The 23,353-nt window shown below is 38.4% G+C and overlaps 1 protein-coding gene across 8 annotated transcripts in view; it reads left to right on the top strand.

Moving 5' to 3' along the window:
* The window catches only part of LIX1 (limb and CNS expressed 1), a 63,216-nt gene that overhangs the window by 18,919 nt on the left and 20,944 nt on the right, over positions 1 to 23,353 (top strand). For all 8 annotated transcript variants that reach the window (XR_003522044.2, XR_003522045.2, XR_003522043.2 and 5 more), the window contains one exon: positions 7,785 to 7,948. Coding sequence is in view for 5 of the 8 variants with exons in the window: in XM_027605381.2 (XP_027461182.1) it covers positions 7,785 to 7,948 (164 nt within the window). In the remaining 3 variants the exon portion in view is untranslated. The remainder of the gene's footprint in view (positions 1 to 7,784; positions 7,949 to 23,353) is intronic.

Here is a 23,353-nt window from a genome sequence, read left to right as displayed (position 1 = left end):
GGATTTTCCTAAACCCTAGTTATTATGAAAATAAAGACCTAGCTAGAAAGTGACAAACAATCATATGTCTACTCTGACCAGGCTTGATCTTTCTGCACCTACTCCACCATCTCCAGCTGAGGCATGGCTGCCACCACCACATCCATGTTGTGTGAGCACCATGGTGGTTCATACATGAAACTTCCTATTCGAGAAGGAAGTCTCAACCCCTCCAGGAATCATAATGACTTCACTTACCTTCTACACATTCATTCAGTTGCACTCAAATGGTTCAGAAATGTGGTTTTCTTATATTCCAAGTGAATTCAACAGTTGCTTGTAGGTGAATAGCCCTGTGCTGGGTACCAAGGAGGCTAGAGAGAAAAAAGAACCAGAGTCCCTGCCCTCCAGATTCTCACAGTCTGCTGTGAGTTAAGTAATAGAAAACTGTATTTTGTAAGATGAATTGTTATCACAAGGCATTTCATTCCTCTGGCCAGAAAGAAGTCCAGCCAAGTCTGACTTGATCAATTTAGCCTGGAACACCACATCCATTTCATTAGCATGGTTTAGAGGAGATTAAGTGCTAAGACACAGGACCACTAATGGAATGAGAGCTCAGAAAAGGAGATTCATGTGGGCTGGAACCCGTGAGTAAGGCATGATGGAATAGATGGTATTTCCCCTGAAGTTTGGGAGTAAATTGGATGGATAGAGGGGAGGGGCAGAAACAGCACTCCTGGGAGAACTTGAACCAAGGTATAGGTAAAAAAAAAAAAAAAGTATATATTCAGGGACAAGTAAAGATACTGCTTTGCTGAAGCTGATCGAGGATTTCTGAGAAGGTCAAAGGTTGGATGGTCAAGGTATTCCGCATTGTTGGATGTCTTCACTGGTCAGCTGCCTTTTGTGAAAGCCTTAATGCTCACCTTTTTATAATCAAAAAGAAAACTTGAGACAGAGAATAACAAAAACCTCATTCAGGAGAGATTTGTTTGGGGATTGAATTACCACTCTCAAAACTCTCTCACATTCAAATTTCAAAACACAGTGACGAAGTAACTACACTAATGCCTATAAACTACTTTGCAAATTGTCCTGTTGATACACAAAATATTCAAAACTGCTAAAGAGGTTTGTGTTAGTCAGCTCAGGCTACTGCAACAAAATACCATAGACTGGGTGGCTTAAATAACAGAAATTTATTTTCTCACAGTTCTGAAGGCAGGGAAGTCCAAGTTCAAGTTGTCAGCACATTTGCTTCCTGGTGATAGACCTCTTCCTGGCTTGCAAATGGCTGCCTTCTTGCTATATATTCACATGGCCAAGAGAGGCAGCTCTGGTGTCTCTGTCTGTTCTTATAAGGGCACTAATACCATCATGAGAGCCCCAGCCCCATGACCTCATCTAAACCTAATTACCTCCCAAAGACCCCATCTTCTAGTACCATCATCCTGTGGGTTAGGGCTTCAACATATGAATTGGGGGGTAGGGGACAGAGGGGAGAGGTAGGAGGCACAAAAATTTAGTCCATATCAGGATCAATCACTTGTGTCTGAGAAAGCAATTTGGGGAAATGCAATGGATTAAGAAGTTTGATGAGCAAAGTAAATTCAGAGGTTAAATTGTTTTCTTTCTCTAGATGTTATAAACTGATAGAAGTCACAAAAATGAACTGGATTTCATGCTGTTATTCTTAGGATCTCCCCAACAATTCTCTCTCTCTCTACTTCCTCCCACATCCCTAGTCTCAGCCATTTGATATTCTACTTCTTTATAGTAATTTTACCAGTTTAACATCAGTTACCTTGATAAAGGTAAGACCACCAGATGACTTGTGGGTGTTAATCCCTGAACTAGGAGGGCTCTTCAGCTTGTCCTGACTCCAGCATCAGGCAAATTGTTAGCCACCTGCTTTCTCCCAGTTTCCAGCTGCAGATGCATTACCTCTTTCATGTTGTGTCCAGGTTCACTATGGATGACCAATTTATCTTGTCCTGGCTGTGGATAAATCCCTTTTACTTTAGTGTCCATCGAGACAAAATAAAAACTTTTTTAAAAAGAACTTTACTAAACTTTGAGAGAACTAATGCATAACCAAAAAGGATATGTTCCAGACTATAGCTCCTTGACATTAAGGTGGAAGGCACAATCACGCAGAGAGACTTGACCTGTACTTTTGCTTATGTCCCTCTGCCCAGAAAGCCAGTCCAAGCCCTTCTTCAGTCTTTTGTCATTTCCTCTTGTTCCTCTTGTTTTCCTCCTCTAGTCATCTTTACTTGAAGAGAGGGACTAGAGTGGGAGGCCTAGTCACAGCCCTTTCTGAGGCATACAATCAGTGAGCATTTACACCATTGCTTTAAAGCAGAGCAAAGTGTTAACTGGAGATCGGTTATCAGTATACCTGTTCACATGGACAGAGACCACTCATTCAATGGGACAGTTCCAAGCTGGAAACATGTCATATCACTTGTATGAAAATATACAAATATTGACCTTTGCTTATTTGACTTTGTCAAGAACAGGTGTCCAAAAAATGGCCCCTGGGAAAACATAGGTGAAGTAATTCTTGAGGAGAGCCTCATATTGCCAACAGCCTCACAAATGCAGCACATTTCTTATACTTTGATGATATTCAAACACTCCACTAATATTTATTATGCTCCTACCATGTTCCAGATACTGTGGGAAAAATGATATAATTCTTCCTCGCAAGAGCACCATCTCCAGTAGAGTAGACACACATGAAAACAACTTAAATTCTGTAATAATTAGAGAATGTCTTGGAATGAACAAAGAGCATGGACTGTGCATTCAGACAGCAGTAGGTTGAAGATTCCAGGTCTAAGACTTTGTAGCTGTGTGATTATACCTTGAGCATCTTTAATTTCTAATCTGTAAGTTGTGGATGATAATACCCATTTCTAGGGGATATTGTAAAAATTAAATGAGAAAATGCATAGTGCCTGGAATATAATAGATAGATTTAATAAAGGAGATGAAAATAACAACTTGTTCCTACAACAAGGCTTCTCAAGCTTCAAAGCACATCAGATTGCCTGAGAACCTTATTAAAAATGCAGATTCTGGTTCAGTAGGCCTGGGGTGGGGCCTGAAATCCTACATTTCTAGCAAGTCCCTTGGTGATATCCGGGCTGCTTCTTCAAGCACTGCAGTTTCTGTATCAAGGGTTTAGTGATTATTTAGTTTTTGTTTTTATTTTTAAGTAGCTGATGCTGGAGGTTAATCTTAAAAGATGAGTAGGCCATCTAGGAAGACAATAGTCAGTGGAGAAAAGGGCATTCTACGTGTAGGAATGGAAGTAAAGGGCTTGCCAGTAGCATAGAAATCATGGAAGTATATGAAGCCTGGAAGGTGACCTGAGGAGAGAAATATGGAATGAGAAAGCGCATCAAGACATAGGGTCTTCTATGCGTTGCCAAGGAGTTATTTATCTTGTAGGTAATGAAGAACTCACAGAAGGATTTTATGAGTGATTTGATGAGCTATGAGATTTAGATTACCTGGGAAATAATTGGAGGATATGTTGGATAGGAGAATAATGGAATTCAGGAGGATATTGTTGTATATTTGGTGAGATATGAACCACTGAAGCAATGGCAGTATGAATTGGTGAAAGGAAGTGAGAGGGCGCCTGGGTGGCTCAGTTGGTTAAGCGACTGCCTTCGGCTCAGGTCATGATCCTGGAGTCCCGGGATCGAGTCCCACATCGGGCTCCCTGCTCAGCGGGGAGTCTGCTTCTCCCTCTGACCCTCCCTCCCTCATGCTCTCTCTCTCTCTCATTCTCTCTCTCAAAGAAAGAAAGAAAGAAAGAGAACTATGGGAGGCATCAGGATATAGAATTGATAAAACTTGGGCATTAATTATTAGGAAGGAAAGAGGACATGAAGTTTAAGGTTCCTGCCAGGTTTCCGATTTAGGTGACTGGGTAGGTGATAATATTACTTTCTAAGTAATTCAGGAGGAAGAGAAGAGTTTATGGGAAAGAAAATGAGTTGAGCTCAGGAAATGTTGAATTTGTGTCACATCTAACAAAGAAGTATCTATTAACAAAGTTGAAGTTATAGTAGAAGGGTGTGGAAACTGTCAGCTTATATTATGGTGGATGGAGTAATGGAGATAAGTTATGTCATTTAAGGAGAATGGCAGAAAGAGAGCAAGAAAAGACATTTATTCAAATCAACATGAGGGGTGAGCAGAGGAAGAGAAACCCACACAAGAATTTGAGAGGAAATAATTAAAAATAGAAAAGCAGAATCAGGACAAATACTGTCAGAAAAGCCTAGGGGTATGAGAGTTTCTAGAAGAAACTGATCAGCTGTGTAAAATGCAGCTAGAGGTCAAACACAAAGACTGAAAATTAGGAATTGGTGATATTTGCCATAACAGTTTCTGTGGAATAAAGTGTAGAAGAAAGTCAGATTGTGGAGGGTTAAAAATGAATGGAAGATAAGGAAGCAGAGATAGTGATATAAAATATTTTTTCTAGCAGTTTCTCCACAATAGGATAATATTAATAACTAGTAGTCCAATATAGTCCCAAGGGTATTTCATTTAATTGATGGATTGATTGATTCATTTATTCATTATCTAAAGCATACTTTTGACTGCTGAGAAGGTGTGAATAAAAATAGGAGGTGAAGAGAATTACTACTAGAACAATGCCATTTGAGACTGGAAAAAATAACATGGAACTGGGCACTTGTGCTGATGGGTCGCTAGATGTGGGGATGGATATCACATGCTTGGTAGCCCAAATCTGTTCTGAAATAAGGAAGCAGGATCACTGGCTGAGCACTGAAGTGCAACTGCTCCTAGGGACTAAACTGTGTAATGAGGCATCTCTTCAAACCTGTGCTTTTCTTCAGCAGAACTTGAGCTTCTGCTTGCATTTTCTTTGACATTGTCCATGAACCTTGTTGTTGCTACTTCAAAAATATAAAGGAGCATGTGTTTTTTAAATAGAGCATCCTCTGATATACTGATCTTTGGAATTCCAAATAACAAGCTGGCCCTCTTCCCTCTGCACTCCATTCATCTGGTTTTCCAGTCGACAAGAGGAGATAGAGATAGAAAGATGGATTGTGTGTGTGCATGTACATACGTTGTACTCTTTAGAGGTGATGACATGCATAGGACTATCAAAGAAGTCTTCCAAGTTGCAGAATGAAAAATTTGAAAACTGCTACTTTTATTCATGTAGAATTCTACCTAGTACATAGCTCTGAACTCTTTAATCCACATAGCTTTACATGCCAAAATTCTCATGTTCATTTCACCTAGGCAATCATGAGTCTTCATCTTCCTATGCCAGTTCTCAGCTAAAATTCATTCAACAATGAACTAACTTAAAATAGCAGGCTAATATGCCTTGTTGACTATCAGAGCAAAGGCTGGCTTTGGTTTTAGGTTTCAATCTTTAGGACATCCTGCTGAATTCTGGAGATCACCTGCAAGTAGAAATGCAAGTCAACCAGCTCAAAAATCCTTGTTTTCTTGGAGTTGGGCAGCAGGGGAAGATGGGAAGCAGAAATACAGTTTAGGATATAAAAATTATATTTTGAAATGCGTCAACTGATAGAAAATATTATTAAATATTTTTGAATGAATGAAAAGCTCTGTAATGACCAATGTCACCTTGACCATTTCAACATGTACTTTTTAGTTAATTCAATTATCCCCTCTGAGAGTCTTACCTTTTCCCAGTTTTTTTTTTCCAAAACACTTCTTAAATACTGAACACTACAGTTTTAAAATATACACAGGCATCTAATTCCTTAGGCATCTTGAGAATTTGCCTGAACTATACACTGTGAAGCTGATCCGTGACCTAGGAATGAGGTAAAGGAGCCAGGTGCTCTAGTAAACAGCTTAGAAAGTGGTTATGCGTTGTTTTTGCCTCCAGGTCAAACTCTGTGACTTTCCTGACACCCTGAAAAATATTAAAGCCCAACATTTTGAAGAACAGTTAGGAATGTTTTTGGGAGGCCAAAGGGCATAGACACCATGTTATGCAAAGAATGGAAGAACAAAAACAATTTAATCTAGAACTTTGAGGAAGGCTGAGAGTTGTTTGTTTTAGTATACTCTCAGATACATGTGAGAGATACCAGTTCAAAATGATTAAAGGAAAAAGCAGGTGTGTTGGCTCAGGGGCTCAAAGTATGCCGTCAGAACTTAGTCTTTCTTTCTGCATCTCTTGGTTCTACCCTTCTCTCCGTTGGCTTTCTTCTCAGCCAAGTTTCCCCCTTGCTTCGACTGTGCCACACTTACCTCCTATTACCCCAGCAACCCTAGGGAAAAAGGAGAATCTCATCTTCAAACATTTCCAACAGAAGTCCTGGATGTATTCATTGGTTCTAAATGACTTGGCTTTGGTCAAAGCCCCATCCCTCAACCCTGGAGAGGACATGGTTGAAGGAAAGATGATTGTTTAAGGAAAACCTTTGTGCTGTTCCCAGGCAGGCAAAAACAACAGATGTCCTATATTGCCTTTGTGCAAGCGGTGGACTCTCATGTGGATAAGGGTATAAACTTCTGTGAGGCCCCAGAAATGAGAAATAGACGATTTGCATGAACCTCACAGGAAAGCAGATTTCAGCTTCCTCCCAAGAAGGATCTTTTCACAATAGGTAGAACCATTAGGAGTTGAAATGGGCTGCCTCAAGTTGTGCCAAGTACCAGGTCCTTCCATTTGTTCAGGTATAAACCAGATAGGCAGCTGTCAATAGTATTGTGTAAAGAATTCCTACATTAGGCAGAGCTTTGCCTGCATGACCTGAAAGTTCTCTTTTGATCCTACAATTCTATTATCCTTGTTAATTTCCACAATTCAATTTGCAGTACAGGATAAACAAACCAACCAAATTTGATCTGAAACTTCTGCAGGCTATCATAGGTCATTTAATCTAAACCACATGGCTATAGCCATTACTCTGTTTTCTGAAGTCATCTAACAGACGTGGTCCTTAACAAGGTCTCCATGTTATTAGTTTCACTTATGGCTTTTTCCAGCCTCCTGCTTATTACACAATTGCTTTTCATTCGCCTTTAGATTGGCATGGAGAAGACCATGAAAGAGTTTTCTTCTTTCTGCCTTTCTCTTCTTAAATCTTATAATAGGTGGGTCCCAATTAAAATCACATTGTTTATATTTTTACCTCCAAATTTTGCTTTTCTTGGCAGGTTCAAGAATCTATGAGAGGGTGCCTGGGTGGCTCAGTTGGTTAAGTGACTGCCTTCGGCTCAGGTCATGATCCTGGAGTCCCGGGATCGAGTCCCGCATCGGGCTCCCTGCTCAGCAGGGAGTCTGCTTCTCCCTCTGACCCTCTTCCCTCTCGTGCTTTCTATCCCTCATTCTCTCTCTCTCTCAAATAAATAAATAAAATCTTTTTTAAAAAGAATCTATGAGAAATAGGAGCAGGGGCCATGGATAACCATAGCTCTAAACTTTACTGAGGCAAATTTTCAAAGAAGAAAGAGTGAGATTTTTGAATTTTTGATATTAAAAATTAATTTATAAACTAAGTTTAATATATTGCAATATTGTTAGAGTTAGGGTACCAAACCACTTGAACCATACTCATGAAGAAATAAACACAATTGTATTAAACAGGATTTTCTTCTTTCACAACTGAAAGCACTCCCTTCCACCATATACATATATACTCTGTTCTGCTTAAACTAGAAATGACATGTTACACAATCCAGCCTGCAAATAAAATTTAGTTTTTGCCAGAGTACATCCATCCTTAATAACCGATTATGTTTTTTATGTTTTTCAGTGAATGTTGTGTCAATGCTACAGGAATTTTGGGAAAGCAAGCAGCAGCAGAGAGCTCCATTCCCAAGTGAAGGCGTGGTGGTCTATGAGTCGTTGCCATCTCCTGGACCTCCCTTTGTGAGTTATGTGACCCTCCCAGGGGGAAGCTGTTTTGGCAACTTTCAGGTAAGAAACAACCGTAAATTGGTCAGTAAAAGTTAACTGGGTTAAAATAGAGTAAGTCTTTTTATAAAACGGTAACATTATAAGCTTTCTTGGTTGTAGTGAAAAGAAAGTTGTGTTGCATTCCATTAAAATGGAAGTGTTTTATATTAGAGTGTCCCCTGATATTTCTTTATGGAAAATTAATTTTATATCACTTTATTTGCCTGATAGCTGCTGCCTTCCCTCAAAATATTTTGAAATAAACCATAAAGAACAAAGAAACTTCTATAAAGTCTCCCATCAGGGCCCTTCCATCAGTAGAAAGTCTTCACTTCCTTGAATTTTGAATCAAATCCTAATCAATCTACTGTACACCAAAGCATGAACCAACAGCAAAGTTTGAGACTCACAGGTTTTGGGTTCAGGCACGCGTGCTAAGCTCAAGTTCTGCCTCTGAATAACTGTATATAATTGGGACACTTATTTAACTTCTTGATTTCCCTGACTTTGAAATGGGGAATAATATCCATGGTGTTAGTGGAAAGTCATGAGATATATATGCAATGTATTTATCTGGCACGTACTAGGTATTCCAATTATTTTTTTTTGATAATTATTATAAAGACTCTTCTAGTTGGTTAAATCTTTATCATGTCAATGATAGGGTAATAATGATACATTTCTAGTTGTATACCAACTCACACAAAAACATTGTCTATGTTAACCATTAACATCTGATTGTCCAGTGTATATGACATATATTCATTCAGTGACTAGGAAATATCAAGCATTGGGCCAACTAATGAGAATATAGCCCATACCTTGAGGAAATCAGTGTGCAAAAAAATTAGAGTAATTAAATAGAGTTATATTTGAGGGTCAATGAAAGCATAAAGAAGAAACTTCTCAGTTTATAAGTACTCCTTTAGTGCAGTAAGCTATCTCTCAATTTTCAATAACTGGCAAAAATGCCTTGTTTATATTTTATGGACAATATGCTCAACAAGCATTCAAGTGTCCCTCATAGATTTGACAACAGAAGCAAATTTTCAGTGTATCTCTTGGTAGTGTAAGTCTACAAAACTTAATGTCATGTAATTTTTTGGACTAATGTCATGCTTGATATTATTTATATTTCTACTTTTACTCTTCCTTTGAACCTAGTGTGCCTCACTCATTTATTTTATCCTGTTACTGTGTATCTATTACATGTTATTTCAAACCTTTATGAAGTGAGGGGAGAATATAGTTTAATAAATAGACCTACAAACCTATGTCTGACTCAGATAAGTCAAAGGATTCATAGGGAATGCAAGCACAAGCTGAAATACGCAGTTGAGGGTGTCTTTGCTAGTCAGTATAGGGGACATGACCTTCTTAGCGTAGGGAACAGTATGTGAAAAGGCCTGCCTGCAGCAAGAGAAAACCACCAGCACTTTCAGAATTTGTGAAGCCTGAGTACGTCTATGGCAGGGAAGTGGTAGGAGATGACAGGTTAGGCACTCATATTAAACCATAATGGGTCTTTATGCTCTGCAAAAGAGAATAGGTTTTATTCTATATAAAATCAGAACCCCTGAAGGATTCTGAGCAGGAGACTGATGTATTCAAATATGTTTCAGAAAGATTATTCTGGCAGTAGCATGAGGCTAATTTTAAGGCTAATTAAAGAACTATTTTCAAAACTTCTGGCCCAGTCAGCCACTGAGGTCTTGCTTTCTCCTACCCTGAACACTGATCAGCAATGGACCTCTCTTTGACCTCTGACTAACAACAGTGAATTGCCTGATGAGGGTGATTTGAAAGTGGGTCTAGAAGCCTCAAAACAGAGCTTAATACAGGCTCCTGGGTAGCTCAGTTGGTTAAGCGTGGCCAACTCAGTTTCGGCTCAGGTCACGACCTCAGGATTGTGAGTTCAAGCCCTGCATCCAGCTCTGCACTCAGTGGGGAGTCTGCTTGAGATTCTCTCTCTCTCCTTCTGCCCCTCCCCCTGCTCATGACTTGTCTCTGTCTTTCTCAAATAAATAAATAAATAAATAAATAAATAAATAAATAAATAAATAAAATCTTTTTAAAAAAAAGCCAAAAAGCCAAAACAAAACCACTGAGCTTAATATAACCACAGACAGACAAGGATGAGGGGCAGGAGACGGGGAAGAAAGGCAGCCACCGAGGAAGGGGTTTCTTAGTCCATGTGAGCCTGCCAGGTGCATCATCAAGCATTGTAAGGTGAAGCTGGCCGACTCATACAGAGCTGCCATCAGGCTTCCCATTCAGGGGAGGCCTTCTGGGGAAACATACCTACTCAGCCACAGAGCAAGGTCTTGCCAGCCACCTGAATGACTCTCTTTGTGCATGAATGTCAATGGACTAAAGACCACCAAACATTTGAGGAAAACCAAAAACAAAAGAGAAAGGCCAAGTCAAACAAACAAAAGAATATAAATAATTCAAGCCACAGATGACATAAGAGAGGATTCCAGTTAGTATCCTCAGAAAATTGGGGGAGGATATTTATCGAAAGCAGCTATGAAAAAAGGAGAAAGCAGGGAACAAGAAATGTAAAATACGACTGCCAAATTAGAACAATAAAAATAAATAAAAGAAGAGCAAATAGATGAGTGGACATAGGTCACAGCCAAATTAATGGAGATGACAAAATAAAAAATAAATAGTAAAGTAAATCTTTTAGAACAAAGAGCAAAAAGACAAAGAGATGGAAAAAAAAATAATACAGGAGACATGAAGATAAATCCTGGAGGTAAACATTAATAAGAGTTCTAGAAAGAGACAAAGGAAATAGAGGGGAGGAAATAAATAACAGGAGCAATTTTCTTTTTTTTTCCCCCAGATATTTATTTATTTGTTTGTTTGTTTGTTTGTTTGTTTGTTTATTTATTTAAGGGTGTGGGGAAAGGAGAGCATGAGTCGGGGGAGGGCCAGAGAGTGAGGAAGAGAATCTCAAGCAGACTCCCCACTGAGCTCAGAGCCCCAGGTGGGGCTCGGTCTCACAACCCAGAGATCATGACCTGAGCCGAAACCAAGAGTTAGATGCTTAACCAACTGAGCCACCCAGGTGGCCCAACAGAAACAATTTTCTTCAGTTAAAGAAAAGCACAAGTTTTCATATTGAAATGACCCACCGTATTCCAAACGGATCATGACGAAAGAATCACAGAGCTCCATGGCTGTATGGAACTTAGGGACAACATTCTGCTTAAAAGATGGATGAAGGTGCTTCTTTTGATACTAGATTTATAATGGATCTCTGGTTTGGTTTTTAGTTTTTAATTTTATTTTAATGTAGATTGAATTTTTATGTAAGATAGCTTTGGAGGACCTGATGTAATAGGGCAAAAACTGGCAAACCCAGTCAACAAAACCAAACTATTTTTTTGGGAAAAGATAAGAAAGAAAAGTCTTTGGCATTTCTGAGTAAGAAAAAATGCAAAGCATATACTACACTAAGCATGATAAAAGGAATGCAATTATAGGTGTATGATATAAGAATACTACATAAACAATTATATTAAACAACAGAGAGGAAATTGACTACTTTTTGGGAAGTCTTTGTATTATCTATGAAACTCTTCCATAAGTCTAAAATTATTTCAAAATTAAAAGTTAAAAAAAATCTTCAATGGCTCCCTATTACCTTCTTATTAGCGTCTAAATTCCTTACTCTTTCAGCTTTATCTCCCTGAATTCCTCTTCTGACACTCAGTGCTTCATCCTAACTGTTCCTCATTCATGCCTTTACTTCTTCTAGCTGCTACTTATGTGCATGTTCTGTCTCTATAATAAAACATAAATGTCTCAAGGATAAGGTCTATATCCTTATATCCCTATGACTCCAAACATTGTGCTTTGCATATAGTAAGTGCCCAATAAATTTTGTTGAATGAATAGCTAAATGAATGAATAACAAATCTCAAAAATCAATGGAGTTTATTGTATATAGTCACTATTGATTGATGTACAAAATAGTATGTACTATTATTGTCACTATTGATTGATGTACAAAATAGTGTGTACTATTATATACAATATATCAAATAAGATATTTTACCTAACTGTAAGATGGTGGGCTGGCAAAGAAAAGTCAGGAACATTAAAATCAGGTAATATTACAGGCGCCTGGGTGGCTCAGATGATTAAGCGTCTGCCTTCGGCTCAGGTCATGATCCCAGCGTCCTGGGATCGAGTCCCGCATCGGGCTCCCTGCTCCTTGGGAGCCTGCTTCTCCCTCTGCCTCTCTCTCTCTCTCTCTCTGTCTCTCATGAATAAATAAATAAAATCTTAAATAAAATAAAATCAGGTAATATTATTATGTTCATATCTGTGGTTTAAAGTCTTGAAGGTGGATTAACTTAAAAATATTGATGTAAAAAAAACATCTAATTCTCTCTGAATTTAATTTGTGCATAGTAACTTTCCTTCTACCCAATATGCATAACCAAGAATAAGCAAGATTTGGCCATTCCCTCACCCAAGTGTGCATTATGTTTGTCTATATGTAATAAATGCACTCATTATAATCTCCTAGAATGTAACATATTTGACAGAGCAGTGAATGGATCTAGAGGATATAAATTTAAGAAATTCAAATTTCCTTGTTTTTGTTTTTGCTTTCACTACCTTGAGAATTATGAATTTCCCAATCATCTCATAAATTTCTACCTAAAATGATAGGACTTCCCCTTGATAGTACATTCAACATCCTCCTTGTGGTCTTTAAAAAATAGAAAACAAAATGAAAAACTGAACTCTTCACCAGGGAGGCCTCTTGGTGATTTCTCTAATCATTTCAGGGTCTCCTTTACCTTATGTTTAAATCATTATATTTTAAAGTTCTCAGGAGGATTGTTAACATCCTTGCTTTAAAAGATGCAGAATTTCCTGAATCAAATGTTTTGAAAATGTGTTTGGGTGATTGGCTGACAAATCTGGCCCCTTAACCCCTTTGACCCTCCAAAATATGATTTGAGAAAGGAAAATCAGGAAGTAAAAAAAGGAGAGAAAATTTCTCCTAAAGCAACGTCCTTACACTTTTCTTTGTTCAGAAACCATCTTAAATGCTATTTTCACCATATAACATTTCATCATGTTTTTGCCAGCAGTTGGCCAGTAAGAGCCTACATGCTCATTCCTGCAATGCCTTTCACATAATCAAATGTCACCCTTGTGCATTGCAAATCATTTCACGATGGATTATTAATGCCAAGACCATGTGCTGAGACATGGAGAAACCATTATGCCAGCAGTAGCCTTCTTACTGAGCCATGGACGTCACCTCCAATGGTGCCAAGTAATTGAAAATACTTGAAGTGGAGTATGGGACTGGATTGAAGGATTAATCCTTCTGGTTTCATGAAAGCTGTAAGAGATTATGCCCATTCATTCTTTAGAAAAATGGTATTCAGACTGAGCTTTAGTTTTCTGATTAATCAAAGGAAAGCAGTCAAAGGCTCTGATGGACACAAACCACTGATTTTATGCAAAGAAACCTCCCACTGAAGTAAATGGGAGGCTTGTGTCCAAGAAGACTAATTAAAGAATTTTCAGTTAGTCTTGACACCACAACCCACAAAAAAACAGAGAGCCAGAGGAAAAGAAAGCAGTCATAATCTTGTTTAAGCTATGTCTTCATAAGTTACTACAGTATTAGAAAAAGAGAAGTGAAAATATGATGCATTTTTGAATTTCAAAACAATAAATAAAATGATCGATTGATATTATTTTTCTTTTAGAAAGTTATATTGAAACACATTAGTTCTTATTGTGTCTTTTATAAAAGAAACCATCTTCTAATATTACAGGCATTCAGTAGGAATTCATGCATTTTAGACTTATTTTCTTTATGCCATTCTCGTCTAGGCAGTTAATCCTTCCCTAGCCACATATCATAACCATGAAAACTTGCAGTAATTTCCATTTTTTACAATAAAAGCAACACAAGGGCCATCAGATCAACGTCTGGCTCCCCTCTTGATGAACTCAGAAGGAAAGCCACTCACTGCTTCAGCAGCTGTTTTTGTTTTCAAGTGCAAAAGGAGAACTTATTTGAGTATTTTATTTTATATTTTGATTAAAAGGTTTGTGATTCAAGTTTTGTTTTCCATCCAGTGATGTGGCCTTCCATGTCATCTGCTAGAGTGATTTGGATTAAAGAATTTCATTCTTATTTGGAATAAAAACCAAAAATTCCTTTGAGTGTAGTACTAGACAACACGATTATTTATGTGCATAAGTTAGGATTGAATAAAAAATTTATCCTCTGGATAAAATATTGATGTGATAGCTTGATTTATTTGAAGTGTAGGACACTAATTCATTTGGGTATCATATCTTTTTCATGTAAATATTTTTTGTTGTTAAAATTTCTTCATGGAAAATAAATATAGGTGTTAAATACGGTTTGGGTATTTAGGCTGTTTGTATATTGCCAATATTGCCAAGCAACCCATGGAACTGAGACATTTAATATTACCATAGGCAAGCTGTTATTGATCTTTTTTTTCTTTTCTTTTTCAACCAATGCTCGGTGCTGCAAAACACAGCTGCACAGTTGGGAGACGCAAGAGGAACACTCAGAGCAGATGAGCTCCAGGCAAAGCTCTATCTCTAAGAGGCCTTTTCATTTTTATGCCTCTTAATTTTCAGCCCAAAACCTTTGCCTATGAAGATACCTAGAAAAATTACTTTTCCAAGATGAGTACTGTCTAAAAGATAGGACTGTTTGATTTTGTTGTATTTAGTTACTTGAAGCAGTAAGCACATTTCAGCTGTATTAGCAGATATAAAACATGTTTTATACTTCCATGCATTGAATGATTCCTCTCAAAGTCCAGGGAATTAAAAGTATATTTAAATCACAATAAACTAGTTTATAAAATTAAGTTTTTACCAGGAGAGAAGGACTAAAAGAAATTTTTATTAATTCATATACTTGGCTAATTAGAATCATAAGGCTCTTTTCACTGCTTATTAAATGAGGCCTAGCCTTAACATTCTATGTCCCAAATAGAGATTTGGTTCCTGCCATAAAATTCAGATTGCCCTGCACTAAAGCTGTTTTAATGCCAAGTATTTCTATTTGAAATCATCCATGACCTCTTCTCTGTCTCTAGACTTGTATACCTTGACTCAAATGCACAACACACTATGCAATGTAACTTAACTTCTAAAGGAGGCATTTCCTGGTCGAAATCGCCACGGGAAAGCATCCTGTTTTGCAACTAATGAGACCCAAAGATAGGAAGGTTAGTTATAACCCCTTCCCATTTGAAAGTCATATGTCAAGACTTTAATGACTTGCTCATGAAACTGGGAGTGCATATTGTTTTAATGAGACGTTGTATTTATTCCCCAGTCCCATTCCCTAACTTTAATCTGTGTCTTTTCTTAGCAAGTAAAATGAATAGAGATGCTTGGCCTCCAAAGAGAACAGCAGAGTGCAGTGAAAGGAATGCTTAGGAAGAAAATCCACATGGTAAATAAAGACTTGGGACTATCTTCACAAGATAGTTGTGAAGCTATCACAACTAGTTGATGAGCTTTAGGAAGATGCTGTCTCAGGAGTTGCTGAGTAGGGAAGAAAAGCTGACTCCATCTTTCCCCATTCCCCCCTTCCATCCCTCTCATTGCAATCAGAGCCAAGTCCTTTTACATCAAAGCAACTATAAAAATAAACCAAAACTTTGAGCCCTGATCAATTCATCTTGTCTTCACCTTAACTTGAAAAAAGAAAAAGAAGAAAAGGAAAAAAGGGAAAAGTAAAAACCTCAAGGAGCAAAACACAACATGGTTTTGTAATAGTTACCAGGGACCTTGGTCTAGGTATGTGTGTAGAAAATAGCATTTGTGGCAGAGGTAAACGAGGAGGAGGCCAGGTGGTTTATATTATAAAAATAACATTCTGACCTACCATGTGCATGAAACGTTTCTTTCAGTTGACAGGAACTAGTGAGTTTTCTCTGAAAATTGGACTCCCATACCACTCCCCACCCCCACACCTAGCAAAGACCCCCATTCCCAGCACACACAGAGCTCCAAATTGTTCCCAACATATTTGCAGCCAGCCTGACCTATGGAGAAAGAGACATAATATTAACTTGGGTGACTGAGTTTCAACGGTTGCCCTTTTTCACATCACCATCTGGAAAGGGGGGAAATGCTAATATATCCACAATTAGATAAATTGGAACACATGCAAATGTTCATGCTTAGACCAGGGCAGCCAAGGTCTTAAGGAACTGAGAAGGGGACAATTAGCCGCAAGGCCTGGCTTGCTGCATTCTTTGTGCTGATGCCTTGCTGTCAGGATGAAGCAGAGGTGTTGGTGACACTGACCAGAGCTGGCAGACCATACACAAAAACTCTGCAAGACACTTGCTGAGACTTGAACTCCGACTCACAAAAGCAAAACCTTCCCAACCAACTTGAATGACAGACTTGACAGCCTAAAAGATGTGGGCAAGAATTCTCACCTCTCACAGTGTCAGTTTATTTGGTTTTGTCACCTGCAAAGTCTCAGCTCAGGAGATCCCTTGGGTAAATGTGCTGTTGAGCGAATGCCACCTCAATAACACTGCCCTGCCCTTGACCGCCAGGGGTTGGGGGAGTGGGGACATCATCAGCTTTGAGTTCATATGTACATTCAGTCTGTCACATTTGCTACTTTATTGTTGTTCTTATTCAAAAATAAGAACATTCCTTATAGACTATTTTTCAACTCCTTGGCTGCCATTGGTAGTGACTGAGTAAAGTGTGCCTAACTTGGTTTTATACATTTTTTGTGATCTACAAACTTTTTTTTTGATGTCTTTAAAATACAAATATGAAAAATCTTTAGAATTCTTTTAAGATGGAGAAAAGTTACTTAAATGAATCTTGGCATCCAGAAACAGCTTTCAACATGTGTATCCTGCCTATTTTCTAATACTAAACATGGGGAAAATTATTAATCAAATGAAGGCTACCAGGAAAGTAACCGTTCAGAGTATAAATTGTGTCAGCCTAGCTAGAAACTGTTTCTATGGACAAGTAACACACTGTCAATAATTTTAAAATATTTAATAAATAATTAACAATAAAACTAGTTTCTTAGTAGGTATCTCTATTTTTACAACACATACCTGACTACCAAAATTTTATTTTACTTAATTTAAGAACTTCTGTATATCCTCAAAGGTTGATAAGTCACTATTTTATTTCAAGACAATCTACTTGGCCCATGAATTAATCTTGGTTGATTAATTGGCCATTGTACAGTGTCACACTTTGGAAAATTATCATGGAAGAAATAAAAACTGCTGAGCAGAAAAGGAAAATTGAGACCTCACTTAAGTCAGCAGTGCTTATATACTTCCTAAGGGCCTAATTTCAGAACTGTCATAAAGAACATTTTTTTTTCAACCTGAACACTGCTTTCCTTGATTCTTGGGTAGAGGCAATTTCACTAGTGAGAAATTAACATTTTGATGTTAGCAGAGGTAGATTTATGATTGTGATATTGTGATTTATAGTAAGAAATACATATTTGGTCTTTATCCTGGTCCCTGGCACAGAGCTCCTAAAACCCTTAGAATTTCTTAAGTGGTGAGAATGAAAAAGGTTACACTTAAGTTTATGTTAATGAGGTGGTTTCTGAAAAGCCCCTAATGATGGTTAGGTTGCCAAGGGAACCAATCACATGATTAGAAGGTTAAAAGTTTCAGCCCTAGCATCTGAGCTCCAGGAAAGGAGAGGGACTAAAGATTGACTTAATTGCTGATGGCCAAAGATTTAATCTATCATGTCTATGTTATGAAACCTCCATGAAAATCCTAAGTGTGGGAACTCGGAGAGCCTCTTGGTTGGTGTACATACTGAAGTTCTGAGAGGGTGGTGCACCTGGGAAGGGCATGGTGCTCCGAGCCCCTTCCCACACTTGTGCCTTATGCATCTTTTCCTCTGGCAGTTCCTGAATTCTGTCCCTTTAGAATAAACCAGTAAGCTCATGAGTGAACCATTTTCCTGAGTTCTGTGAGTTGTTCTAGCAAACAATAGAACCAGAGGAGGGGGTCATGGGAATTACTCATTTTTAGCTGGTTGATCAGAAACCCAAGTGACAACCTGGAATTGCTATTGATGTTTGAAGTGGGGGCAGTCTTGTAGGACAGAGCCATAAATCTGTGGGATGTCATGCTATCTCTAGGTAGCTAGTTTAAGAATTATGTTAAATTGTAGGACACCTAGCTGATGTCATAGAATTCGTTTGTGTGAGGCAATTAATTGTGTTGGTAAACAGAGTATAGAAGTGTAGAATGTTATAGTATAGTGGAGGGGAGACTTAACCATTTTCAACCATGAAGACAGTGAAGCTTCTGCTCAGGCTCCTTCCAAATCACAATGTCAGTTTTTTAAATTTCATATTGTTCTTCTTAAACAAGGTCCCCCAAATTATGTAAACTTCAGGCCCCACAAAACCTGGTTCTGCCACTGACATTTAGAAATGGGACACAGAAGGGCAGAAGCTAGAGCAGTATTCCTCTGAAAATAGTCCTGGGTTCACCTGCCTCAGAATCACCTGGAAAGCTTGATAAAATGCAGACCACCCTCTCCCCCCGCCACTGCAATCCATCTAAAGAAACTGATTAAGTAGGTCAGATTGGGCCCTGGGAATGTGCTTGTTTAACAATTTCCCCCAGGTGATCTTACTATGAACACTAAAGTTTTTGAACTCTTGGTTCAAATTCCTGGCCTAGGCTTATCAATGATCTTCATAGTGTACCCTATGGGCTCCTAGTGGCTTGTTGGTGATCTAACATGCAAAATAAAATATAAGGCAAGAATGAGCTGGTCTTAGGATAATTTCTTATCCAATGGAGCTGGGAAAGTTTAATTTAAATGATTTTTGCTCTTGAAGAGTTAGCAAACACTTCCTAAAATTATTGAGCAATCTTATGTGGTAAAATTCCAAATTCTCTTGGCCCCATACTTAATCAAGGGGTCACTTTCAGGAGACCCCTCCTACACTGTTGGTGGGAATGCAACCTGGTGCAGCCACTCTGGAAAACAGTATGGAGGTTCCTCAAAAAGTTGAAAATTAAACTATCCTATGATGCAGCAATTGCACTACTGGTTATTTACCCCAAAGATACAAATGTAGTGATCCGGAGGGGCACCTGTGCTGCAATGTTTATAGCAGCAATGTCCACAATAGCCAAACTATGGAAATAGCTCAGATGTCCATCGACAGATGAATGGATAAAGAAGATGTGGTATATATATATATACAATGGAATATTACTCAGCCATAAAAAAAAATGAAATCTTGCCATTTGTAATGACGTGGATGGAAATAGAGGGTATTATGCTAAGTGAAATAAGTCAATCGGAGAAAGACAATGATATGATCTCACTCATATGTGGAATTTAAGAAACAAAACAGAGAACCATAGGGGAAGAGAGGAAAAAATAAAACAAGATGAAACCAGAGAGGGAGACAAACCATAAGAGACAAGATTCTCATAGGAAAACTATGGGTTGCTGGAGGGGAGGAGGGGTGGAGGAATGGGGTAACTGGGTGATGGACATTAAGGAGGGCCTGTGATGTAATGAGCACTGGGTGTTATATAAGACTGATGAGTCACAGACCTGTAGCTCTGAAACAAATAATATATTATATGTTAATTAGTTGAATTTAATATTTTTTTTAAAAAGGGGTCACTTTGAGCCAGCATGAGAAACTTCCTACAGGGCATTTGATCTTCTTATCTAATCATAGCTGATACCTCTCTCCATTTTCCTCCTCCCTATAGTCCAGGTAGAGGAAAGCATTGAAAGGACAGTAGAAGGGAAGCAGATATTAACATAATTTTCAGCACACTGCCTTCCTCATTGAGCACAGTTGTTGTCACAGTGTGCTGCTTCTGCTTTGGCCTTTTGTTCTGAATGAAGTTGAGTTTGTCATGCAGGGATGGGTGGAGATAATCTTAAAGTCTTTTGTCAAAATGAGCCACAGATATCAAAGTAGGAGCTTTGGCTAAAAAACTATATTGATTAAGGAAGTGCTATGAGATTTTAGCCAAATTATATATTCTCTCTATTCCAAGGTGAGTGATCATTTCTGTGATAAGCAGAATAGTGTAGTAGGTAAAAATTTGGGCTCTCAAGTTAGGCAGACCTGGGGATGAATCATTTTTTCATCACCTTTTTTTTTTTAGGGGTGGGGGCAGAGGAAGAGAGAGAGAATCTTAAGCAGGCTCCATGCTCAGCACAGAGCCCAACATGGGGTTCGAACTCACAACCCTGAGATCATGACCTGATCTGAAATCAAAAGTCAAAGTCTTAACTGATAGAACCACGCAGGAGCATTTTTTTCATCACTTTTGAAGTTGTATGACCTTGGGATCTGACTTGTTTCCTCATCTGCAAAATAAGGATAACAACAAAGAGAAATGCCTTTATATTAGTGATTTTTGGCCAGATAACAAATTACCTCAAAACTTAACATTCATTGTCTCATATTGTTTCTGGGGATCAGGAATCTGGAAGCAGCTTAGCTGGGTAGTTCTGGCACAGGCTCTCCTGGAGGTTGTAGTCAAGCTGTCGGTTGAAGCTGAAGTCATCTGAAGTCTTGATCGGTTCCGGAGGATCAGCTTCAATCTCACTCAGATGTCTGTTGGCAGAAAGCATTATCTGCCTGCCATGTGTGTCTTTCTGTAGGACTGCTTCCAAAATGGCAGACCTTTCCCAGAGCAAGCTATCTAAGAGAGAAAGCAAGGGTTACCAAGACAGATGCCACAGTGTCTTTTATAACCTTATATTGAAAGTGACATACCATAACTTCTGTCATATTCTATTGGTTACATAGACCAACCATGGTATAGTGTAGGAGGGGACTGCATAAGGGCGTGAATGCCAGGAGCAGAGATCACAGGGAGCTGTCTCAGGGCTGGTTACCTCTGCCTTCAAATAGTTTTCCTCAGCAATGCCACAGACACTTTTTTATTTATTTTTATTTTTATTTTTTGCTTTAATTTTAGATGAGAGCCAGGAGGCTTTGAAATGATCATAGTGGTTTATAATGTACCAGCAAATGAAAGGCATCTGAGCATCAAGATAAATGTCTGAGTGGGGTCTACTAGCCACTTGAAAAGCATGTGGCTCCACATGCCTAAGAAATCCACAGCTGACTTTAGTAAAATCTCAACTATTAAATATTGCAGCTCTGCACTTTAACAAAGTGCAAAGGACAGAAGTTGTCTCTATATTAACAAGTAAGAATGGTTAGCGGATAAGGCATGGTTTACAAATCTGTGTTTATGATTGGGGTCTGGCTGAAAAACAGCAAGAATAAACCATACAACCTCGGAAGTCTAATTCTAGCCGGAAATTGCTTTGAAATAACATCAGACTTCATTCACTCCCCAACTGACTTTTCTTTGATGACCAGTTTGGACACATCAATAAAATGTCCTGTCACTTACCATATTTTATTTTCTTACAGCATTTCCTACTGATGGAAATTCTAATGGTGCCTTCTTACAGCAGAATCCACACTCTGATTTAGATTTGCCAAGCCGATTGGTTTTGGCTAAATTTCTTGCCCAAGTGCAGGCCCTTATGGTTTGAGAGATCTCATTTAAAGATCCCTAAAGAAAAATATGCAGCCTTTACTGGCTTGGATTTGTAACTCCAAATTTTAGAAGAAAGCGGCTGGTTAACGTTATAGACATTTTGAAGTACTTGTCTTTCAGAAATGCGAAGAATAGCAAGAAAAGCCTTTTGATGGTTCAGACTTTATTTTATTTTATGTACTTATTAATTGGTACACTTTCTCCCCCATTTTAACCAAAGATTCTGTACATTGAAACAATAAGTAAAGACATGTGTCTGCTTTAAAATCTTGATATTGGTTAAGTCTCCGTAGTCCTTTTTCATGCTTTCTGGGAAAAGGCTCTTCTGTTCTCTCAGCCCAGCAGTACTTTGATCTCAGAAGCAGTGCCATTTGGTTGTAAATGTATGTGGTGCCTTTGATCTACTACTTAGCTGGTCTTATTTAAAATAGATAGCTTCTTTCATCTAAGTCGTGTTTACTAGGTCTCTGTCTATGAAAAATGGCTTAAATTGCCATTATTTAGATAGAAAGTTATGTAAAGTTTCTTAGGATTGCCCAGATCTGAGTGTAGTTCTCTACACTCTAAAAGCCCAATGGCTCTATTATAGATTTTATAAAGCAAATTCCTATTAAAATGGGCTACTCCTACAGATGTCAGGTAATATTTGCAAAAACTTTGTTTGCTTTTTGATAGGAAACTGATTTTCCAAAGAATAATAAGCATATCCTACACTCAGGCGAAAATGATCATTTTAGACTGTCTGAACTTAATGACCAATTATCCCTCTGAAATTCACACATTAATATATTTTTATATTACTGCATTTTACATACCACATAGGGTATATTGAAATGGGATTTTTTTTTTAAATAATGAGTATATATAATTCTCTTCTTTATGAGGATTTCTTGAACATTTTCTCAGGTACCTTAATGACGTGTGTTTTGATTTTCCAGGCCTATTCAGTTATTCATTCAGCAAACTATATTTCAAGTACAGAGACACAAAGATGACTTAGTCACAGACTCTGCCTTTAGGTTGCTCATAGCCTAGGGTTGTGGGGCAGAGCACTAATATATAATTTCATGGCAGTGTGGTGATGCCTCTCCTGGACAGCGATCCTCCCACCGTGGCCTTGGGAGTGGTCATGGAAAACTTTCTGGAAGACGTGGCACCTGAGTTTCATTGCAAGCCTGCCAACTCAGAACTCAATGTCCCATAAATTCCCAGTCAAGTCCATAAGGCAAAGTCGACCTATCTGTCCAGACCCATCTAATTTAATACAAGTGTCCTAAACCTTAGCAGAGGTCTAAATATTCTATGACTTTTGCTGCCTGAAGCAACCCCAAAGCCTTCTTAATTGTCATTCAACTCTAAGGAGGAAAACCCCAAACCACTTTTAAAACTTTTGCACCATTCTTTATTTAAAAGGAGATATTGGAACTCTCTTTGTGTTGTAAACTAAAATAGCTGTGTATATTGCTATTTTTGTTAGGTTACTGACACGTGTCTTTTTCCATCCTTTTTGGTGTCCTGTTCCTATTTTAGAAGTCTTGTCATTACTTCATCTGAATACTAACCACATGTGAGCATTTCCAAGGGCTGACCCTGGGAGTAGGCACTCTGGAGGATGCTCAAGAAATATATAAGTGGCCCTTCCCAGGCCTGAAGGTGGGAGAGGAGCAGGAAGAAGTAATCTGTAGTCAAGTAAGGGATCATTACAGTAGTAGTCACACTGTCCAAAGAGGGAGGTTGAAGCAGGAAAATCAGAGAAGGCTGGGGCCTGACCTCAGGGGACTCATACAGGGTTCGTGGAGAT

The sequence above is a fragment of the Zalophus californianus genome, chromosome 5 (assembly GCF_009762305.2).
Source record: "Zalophus californianus isolate mZalCal1 chromosome 5, mZalCal1.pri.v2, whole genome shotgun sequence".
Taxonomy (NCBI): domain Eukaryota; kingdom Metazoa; phylum Chordata; class Mammalia; order Carnivora; family Otariidae; genus Zalophus; species Zalophus californianus.
Note: the sequence above shows the minus strand (reverse complement) of the source record. Positions and strands in the feature narration are given on the sequence as shown.